General features: G+C 43.8%; 1 protein-coding gene across 13 annotated transcripts in view; it reads left to right on the top strand.

Annotated features, from left to right (window-relative positions):
* Nucleotides 1-1000: 1000 nt before the first annotated feature.
* Nucleotides 1001-8936, top strand: part of LYPLA1 (lysophospholipase 1) — a 51804-nt gene continuing 43868 nt past the window's right edge. For 9 of the 13 annotated variants that reach the window (XR_013396792.1, XR_013396795.1, XR_013396791.1 and 6 more), the window contains exons 1-2: nucleotides 1045-1217; nucleotides 2036-2067. Coding sequence is in view for 3 of the 13 variants with exons in the window: in XM_015145364.3 (XP_015000850.1) it covers nucleotides 1149-1217; nucleotides 2036-2067 (101 nt within the window). In the remaining 10 variants the exon portion in view is untranslated. 13 annotated transcript variants of the gene reach the window in all.

The raw sequence follows: 8936 nt of genomic DNA, 5'->3' as shown, positions 1-8936 counted from the left end.
GGCCAATTTTTTCGTATTTTTAGTAGAGACAGTGTTTCACTGTGTTAGGCAGAATGGTCTCAATCTCCTGACCTCATGATCCACCCGCCTAAGCCTCCAAAAGTGCTGGGAGTGTTACAGTTCTTAAAGGTGGCACAGACCCAAAGACTGAGAAGCAGCAGCAAGTTTTATTGTGAAGAGTGAAAGAACAAACCTTCCACAGCATGGAAACGGACCCCAGCGGTCGGCCGCTTCCACTGGGGGAAGGGAGGGCATGGTCAGCTTTTATTTCCTTATTTGTCCCAGCCCATGTCCTGCTGATTGGTCCACTTTACAGAACATTGATTGGCCCATTTTACAGGGTACTGATTGGTGCATTTTACAAACCTCTAGCTAGCCACAGAGTGCTGATTGGTGCGTTTTACAATCCTCTCATGAGACAGAAAAGTTCTTCAAGTCCTCACCCGACCCAGAAGACCAGCTGGCTTTATCTCTCATTTAAACTTGTACTGTGTCAATATCCATACATCAACAAGTGTTGTCGATCAAGTTGGGGAAGTAGTGGATTTCTGGAGACAAACGTTATCCTTTCCAACTAAAGTGTAAAGAAGCTAAGTTGAACCCAAATCTACATACTGCCGTAGCCCCAAACGGAAATACTGCCGAAGCTCCACCAGTCTCTCCCAGTCCATCCAGACTTTTACAAATGATAGACCCTGGCTGCAGGAAACCAAGGAGCACCTGGGGTTGGGTGAATTGGCTCTGGGGCTCATTCTTTTCACTACAGCGCCAGAAAAGCGAAAACCTAAGCCAAGATCCAAGAGACCGGCCCTCAGCCTGCACCTGAGAGCGCATTTCCCCTGCCAGCACCGAGCATGCGCGGGCTGCGTGGCGTGGCGAAAGCGCAACCCAGTCCGCGCCGCCGCCGCAGCCAATCGGAGGGAGGGAGCTGCCCAGACATTGTGAGGCGCGGAGGGAGGGGCGGCGGGCGAAGGGCAGGGTGGACCTTGAACGGGCGGGGGCGCGCGGAAGGTAGCGCGGGGCCGCGTTGGCGCGCACGCGCCTGAGCGTGCGCCCGGTGGGGCCGGCCGGGACTCGCCGCTCGCACGCCCTTGGGCAGCGGCCGGGCGCCCGCTCTTCCTTCCGCTTGCGCTGAGCTGAGCCGGTGTATGTGCGGCAATAACATGTCAACCCCGCTCCCTGCCATCGTGCCCGCCGCCCGGAAGGCCACCGCTGCGGTGAGCGGCGTAGGCGTGGGCTCGGAGTGGTCCACTGGGCCGGCCACCAGTGGCTGCCCCTCGCGCGGGGTGGGCGTTGTGGGCGGGTGGCGGCCTGCGGACCAGGACGCTCTTCCCGGCCTGGGTGGGGTGCGGATGGTCGGCGCGGCCGGGTCCGCGGGGGACGTGGGCAGCCGGGGGGGGGGTCACAGCCAGGGCGAGGGCCAGTCCCCAGCTTCCCCCCTGCATTGCGGAGGAAGTGCGGCCCCGGGACCCCCGCGGGCCGGCCTTGGGGCACGGTGTCCTCTGCAGCGTGTTTCTGCCTGGTGTGTGGGTGAGGGAAACCTAAGCGCGCCAGGAAATCGCCTTATTATCACCTCGCACTCTTGTCCTCAATACAAGAAGTTTGAAGATTAAGTGTCCCACAAGGTCAGACGTACTGTTTTTTTAGGAAACTCGTGTACAAAAACTCAAACTTATTTTTGCCTACGGAAGCTTGCTTTTGCAATGGAAAAATTCTGCAGGGTATATGAGAGACGTTCCTGATTTGGCTTGAAAGAGATAAACTGTTTTTCTTAGAATGTGATAATTTGCACTCATTGTCTAACTGGGACCTCTGAGTGCTAACCCCCCATTCATTATCTCAGGAAATAAAGGGAGAAGTTGATTGGAATTTTTGCCATTTAAAAGAGGTCGATAGAGATTAAGTCGCCAAAGATAGTGTTGTGTAATTCTCTTGTAGGTTTCGTTCCGTTTTCCACCTTAAGCAAAGCTAGTGTGTAACAATCCTGTGTGGGCTTATTTAGGAATTGCTTATTATTTTTCCTTTTCTCTTATAGGTGATTTTCCTGCATGGATTGGGAGATACTGGGTAGGTACCATTATTATTGTTAATAGTAACAGTTATGAAACTGGGTCATGCAACTTTTGTTTACGCGTTCAAAGGTTTAATGTTTAAGGACGCTAAAATTGTATTTTAAACGATTACTAGTTAATATATCTTACAGTGCGGTGATTTTATATTTTGAAAACCCTCAGAATTTTCCCCTTATCATCGTGAGTTTATTGATTTTTTTTTAACTCCGGTTTCTGGAACATATTAAAATTGCAAATTCCTCATTAGTTGCTTTGGCTGTTTGATACCAGAGATCAGTGGAATGTTTAGTAGGGACGGTGTGCAGTTGAGAGCTTTCCAGAGCAGTTAAAATTTCAGAGCAGATTGAAGAGAAGAACTAGATGATTTTGATAAGAGAACTAGTGGCAACATAAGGCATGAAGCATTCTGAATAGAGGAATTAGATGTTCACCCTAATGAGTTGAAAGGCAGGGGAGGCAACTCAGATATATTTGGAGGCTTATCAAACATTTTGTTGTACTGATTGTACTTATTTTTGTTTTATTTTTTGTTTGTGTGCTTTTTTCTTTTCTATTATTTTTAGAGACAGGGGCTTGCTCTGTCACCCAGGCTGGAATGCAGTTGCAGGATCATAGCTCACTGCAGTTTTGAACTCCTGGGCTTAAGTGATCTTTCAGCCTCAGCCTCTCAAAGCGCGGAGATTAGAGGCGGAAGTCGCCTGAGCCTGGCCTGTTGTACTAACTTTAGATACATGATTTATCTTTTACTCAACCTTTTTCTATATTGAAATGTTTTTGTTTTTATATTTAAATCGGTGATAATCTGTGAAACTTAAGCAAAATATGAATGTTGTTTAAAAATTTCAGAAATAGAGGAAAACTGAAGATACATAAATTTTGATAAAGTAGCCCCAAAACGACTGAATTTTCTTTAAAATGAACCACCGGGGCCGGGCGCAGTGGCTCACACCTGTAATCCCAGCACTTTGGGAGGCGGAGGCCGGTAGTTCACTTGAGGTCAGGAGTTCAACACCAGCCTGGCTAATATGGTGAAACCCCTTCTCTACTAAAGATACAAAAATTAGCCGGCTGTGGTCGGGCAAGCCTGTAATCTCAGCTACTAGGGAGGCTGAGACAGGAGAATCACTTGAACCTGGGAGGCAGAGGCTTCAGTGAGCCAAGATTGCACCACTGCACTCCAGCCTGGACCACACAGTGAGACTCTTAAAAAAGCCATTAGGTTAGATTTTTGTCTGTTTTTTTGGTCTGCTTTGTCGCCCTGGCTGGAGTGCAGTGGCGTGATCTTGGCTCACTGCAACCTCCGCCTTCAGGGTTCCTAGGCCTCCTGAGTAGCTGGAACTATAGGTGTTTGCCACCATGCCAGCTAGTTTTTGTGTTTTTAGTAGAGATGGAGTTTTGCCGTGTTGGTCAGGCTGGTCTGGAACTCCTGACCTCAAGTGATCCCTCCGCCTGAGCCTCCCACAGTGTTGGAATTACAGGCGTGAGCCACCACTTAAAAGTGATCCCTATTTTTTGCCTAGTAAGTCAAGTTATGTAATACAAACCTTGTATTGAGTTACAGAAGAGGTTGCAGCACTCTTTCTGGCAATCCAGTAGTCCTGTGAAAATGATGAACTTATTTTACCAAATGAAACTCGAATAGCAGAATCTCTATTTTATGGGCAAACCTTTCTTGATGTTGCAAGTCAGGGAGAAGTTTGCTACCCTCTAATTTTGCCAATAATGAGAGCTTCTATACCTGAATGATTAGTCCTGGCAAAAAAAAACACTTCTGTATAGGCAGATTCCACAGACTGAAGTTCATAGTGAAAATGGCAAAGACTGTTAGGATCAAAAATACCAAGAACATCCATGACATCTTGACCAAAAGTTAAGTTTGTATTAAAGAATTATTCTCCTTTTTAACCTGTTGTGATAAAAGCAAAAACACAGGTCTCCAGTTCTGAAATTATTTGGTGGGATAGTGCTAAGGGAAAACTTACTCTAGATTGGTTCCATGAGTGCATGATGAAACTTTGAGTCTGTCAGCCTGACAAGTGGCAATTTAATATTTAAGATACTGTAGTCTCCCCTTACCTGCAGTTTTGCTTCCCATGGTTTCAGTTACCTGTGGTTAACTGTGGTTCGAAAATACTAAATGAAAAATTCCAGAAATAGTATATAAGTTTAAAATTGTACACCGTTCTTTTTTATTTTATTATTTATTATTATTATTATTATTTGAGATGGAGTCTCGCTCTGTCACCCAGGCTGGAGTGCAGTGGCACAATCTTGGCTGTCTTCAACCTCTGCCACTCAGGTTCAAGTGATTGTTGTGCCTCAGCCTCCTGTGTAGCTGGGATTACAGGCGTGTGCTACAACGTTCAGCTAATTTTTTTGTATTTTTAGTAGAGACGGGGTTTCGCCATGTTGGCCAAGCTGGTCTTGAACTCCTGACCTCTGGTGATCCACCCACCTCGGCCTCCCGAGGTGCTGGGATTACAGGTGTGAGCCACCACGCCTGGCCTGAATGGTACACCATTCTGAGTATTGTGATGAAATCTCGTTCCATCTCACCCAGGACACGAATCATTCCTTTACCTAGCGTATCCATGCTGTATGGATTCACCGTGTATTAGTCACTTGGTAGCCATCTGGGTTATCAGATCAACTGTTGCAGTATTGTTTTGCTTTTTTTTTGAGACAGAGTTTCGCTCTGTCACCCAGGCTGGAATGCGGTGACACGATCATGACTTACTGCAACCTCTGCTCTCCAGGTTCAAGCAACTCTCCTGCCTCAGCCTCCCGAGTAGCCGGGACTACAGGTGTGCACCACCACACCCTGCTAATTTTTGTATTTTTAGTAGAGACGGGGTTTCATCATGTTGGCCAGGCCAGTCTGGAACTCCTGACCTCAAGTGATCTGCCCGCCTTGGCCTCCCAAAGTGCTGGGGTTACAGGCATAAGCCACCTCACCCAGCCTGTAGTGCTTTTATCCAAGTACGTTGCTTAATGATGGCCCCAAAGTGCAAGAGAAATGATGTTGACATATTGTTATAATTGTTTTATTATTGTTCATCTCTTCCTATGCCTAATTTACCCATTAAACTTTATCACAAGTATTATGTGTAGGAAAAAACAATATGTGTAGGATTTGGTGTTATCCATGGATTCAGGCATTCACTCGGGGTTTTAGAGCATCCCCCACTGTTTATTTCTGGAATTTTCCATGTAATATTTTCGAACCACAGTTGACTGTGGGCAGCTGAAACCATGGAAAACAAAACTGTGGGTGAGAAGGACTAGAATATTTTAAACATATAATCACAGAAAAGTTATCCCATTAAATTTAACATTTAGTATTATCTAATATACTGTGCATTCAATCTTTGCCAGATTGTTCCATTAATATCCATTATAGCCATCTCCTCCCTAGTCACACATTGTATTTAGTCTCTTTAGTCTCTTTTAATCTGGAACAATTCCCTAGATTTTCTTTTGTCTTTCATGACATTGACACTTCTGCAGAGAACAGGCTAGTCCTTTAATTTGGGTTTGTATGACATTTCCTCATGATTAGATTCAGTTTATGCATTTCTGGTATAAATACTATGTAAACAGTATGTCCTATCCATTGCACACATCAGTAGACTAATGATGCCAAGTCCCTTTATTGTTGTAACTTGGATCACTTGATTAAGGTGGTATCTTCCAGGTCTCTACTGCAGTTACTTTCCTTTTGTAATTTAAAAGTAAGTTGTGGGGAGATACTTTGTGACTGCAAATTGTTCATCAAGGTTTCACCCAATATTTTTACCATCCATTGATAATTATCGCTTGAGTCAATCATTTCTACAGTGTGATTTTCTAATTCTGTCATTCCTTTTTTTTGTCATTTCATTTTGTTTATTAATCTGCTACCCCCCATTTAGTTAGTATGGACTCAGATTTATTTTCTATTTATTTATTTATTTGCTTATTTTTTGAGATGGAATCTTACTCTGTCACCCAGGCAGGCTGGAGTGCAGTGGTGCAATCTCGGCTCACTGCAACCTCCACCTCCCAGGTTCAAGCAATTCTCCTGTCAGCCTCCCAAGTAGCTGGGACTACAGGTGCGTGCCACCACGCCCGGCTAATTTTTTTTTTTTGGAGACCGAGTCTTGCTCTGTGGCCCAGGCAGGAGTGCAGTGGCGTGATCTTGGCTCACTGCAACCTCTGCCTCCCGAGTTCAAGTGATTCTCCCGCCTCAGCCTCCTGAGTAGCTGGGATTACAGGCACGTGCCACCACTCCCGGCTAATTTTGTTTGTATTTTTAGTAGAGACTGGGGTTTCACTATGTTGGTCAGGCTGGTCACGAGCTCCTGACCTCATGATCCACCCACCTCGGACTCCCAAAGTGCTGGGATTACAGGCGTGAGCCACTGTGTTGTCCAGTCAGTTTTTTTTATTTTTAGTAGAGACGGGGTTTTGCCATGTTGGCTATGCTGGTCTAGAACTCCTGACGTCAAGTGATTTGCCCACCTCGGCCTCCCAAAGTACTGGGATTACAGGCATGAACCACTGTGTCCTGCCTGGACTCAGATTTATTTAATAGGTTATGTTCTATTATGTTTTAAACTTTCTAACTTTTTATTTTAAAGTAACTTGAAATTTACATAAAAGTTACAGAAATAGCATTTATAGCTCCTTATGCCTTTCACCCAGATTACTTAATTGTTAATATTTCTGAACTATTAAAGAATAAGTTGCAGACGTGTTGCCTCATTACACCTTAATTCTTCAGTGTACGTTTTAAAGTACCAGGACACTCCCGTATAACCATCATTAAAAAGTTAACATTGATTGGATACTACGATCTAATCCACCAGCTCCATTCATATTTCATTGGTTTGAGCCAATAGTGTCCTTTATCAGTCTAGGATCACATATCGCCTTTAGCTATCATTTCTCCTTAGTTTTCTTTATTCTGAAACGGTCCTTGTCTTTCATGACCTTGACACTTTTCAAGAGTACATATGTACATGCTCATTTGTTTTAGAATTTTAAATCAGTACACACTCTTGGATTCCTATTGTTTTCAGAGGATAACAATCAAGTCAGTTATTTATTTTGATGCTCAAATTGTCCTTTAGTTGGCCACAGTAACCCTTTCAAATTGGTACTCAATGTCTTTTGGACATATCCTCATCCTTATTTGATCACTTCCTCACTTTGTAGTACAAGATTTTGTCTAGGATTGTTTTATATGTTTCCTGCTCTAGTTCTGGACTCAGCCATTTTTCCAAGAACCCTGATTCCTTTTAGTAGACAGTGAGATCCGGGTGCTATGTGTGCTCCCAGATCTAGACCCTTGCAGTGGACGCAGCTAAGAATAGATGCACATACATACGTATGTACACACATACCAGTTTTAGTATTTATAAATATTCAAAATCTTGAACTTACAATGATTCCTCCAATTGCAGCCCAGAACCACAGGGTTTTTTATAGCCTTCTCCCTTTCCATATTTGTAATTCCGTGAGTAACCTGACTTCTGTTCTTGGGGGGTTCTGGCCAACAGTGCAACTCTGGAGTTCCCCCCTCCAGTTGCACCAGCTCACTGCTATGCTTCCTTCATGGGACCTCTCCGTATATGCTGAATGTGACACCTGAAAGCTCAGTTCCAGTTAAGGGGAAACAGGGGGGAGGAAAGGCCAGGTGGAAAGCTTGGTTCTCTTCATGTGCCCCCTTCCCTGTTACCCCCCAGTCCTTATCTGTATTACCAGTATTCCAGGAATTATCTGTATTACCAGTCCCTGTGACATTTCCTAAGCCAAGGAGATTATAAAAATATAGAGAAGAATGTTTGAAAGATAAAGAAGTGGTTGACTGGATCAAATTTTACTGAGAGGTCAAACAAGTGAGGATTGAAAATAAATTGGCAACATGGATATGTTTTATGACCATAATAAGTTTGCAAGTCTTCCTGTAATCAAGAACTATTAGTAATAGAATTATAGAATGTGATTTGGAGATCATTTAATTACAAGGAATAGAAAGCTCATCAACTAGCTTAAACAAAAATTAGAATTTGTGGAAGGATAGAAGGACAGCCCACTGGCATATAAAGTCCATGAAGGCAAAGGTTTCTTTAATCAACTTTAATTCAGATAAAATTCACATACCATAAAATTCACCTGAGCACAGGGATTTTTTGTGTTTTGTTTTAATTAATACTGTATTCCCAGTGCTAGAATGATATAGGACATGTAAGAGTACTAAGTATTTGTTGGGCAAATAAATGAATAAATAAGGAATTAAAGGGCGAGACATATGAGGAATATCAGTCACCACCTGTATTAGTTTCCTAAGGCTGCCATTACAAATAACCACAAACTAGATGGATTAAAAACAACAGAAATTCATTCTCACAGTTAAACAGGCCAAAAGTCCAAAACCGAGCTGTCAACTGGGTCACATACATTCTCTCTAATGGAAACTGCCTCTTCCAGTTTCTGATAGCTCCTGGCTTTCGTTGGCCTCAGGCACCATATGCCCAACCTCTGCCTCTGTCTTCATGTGACCTTCTTTGCTGTGTATCTGTCCTCTCCTCCTCTTAGGAGGACACCAGTTACTGGATTTAGGGCTCACCCTAATCCAGTGTGATCTCAACCCTTAACTAAGGAAATCTGCAAAGAGCCTGATTCTAAATAAAGTCACATTCCGAGGTTTCAGGTGGATGTGAATTTGGCGGGGACACTGTTCAACATCATTATTCTTCACTACCTTTCCCTGGCCTTATGGTCTCTCACTTGATTCTTTCTGTAGATGTGCATAATTCTCAGTGTGGACACACTCTTGTTATCCAAAAGTGAACGATCTTAGCTCTTTTATCAACCCTACTT

Source organism: Macaca mulatta, chromosome 8, assembly GCF_049350105.2.
Source record: "Macaca mulatta isolate MMU2019108-1 chromosome 8, T2T-MMU8v2.0, whole genome shotgun sequence".
NCBI classification, from domain to species: domain Eukaryota; kingdom Metazoa; phylum Chordata; class Mammalia; order Primates; family Cercopithecidae; genus Macaca; species Macaca mulatta.
This window is presented reverse-complemented; position numbering and strand designations above follow the sequence as displayed.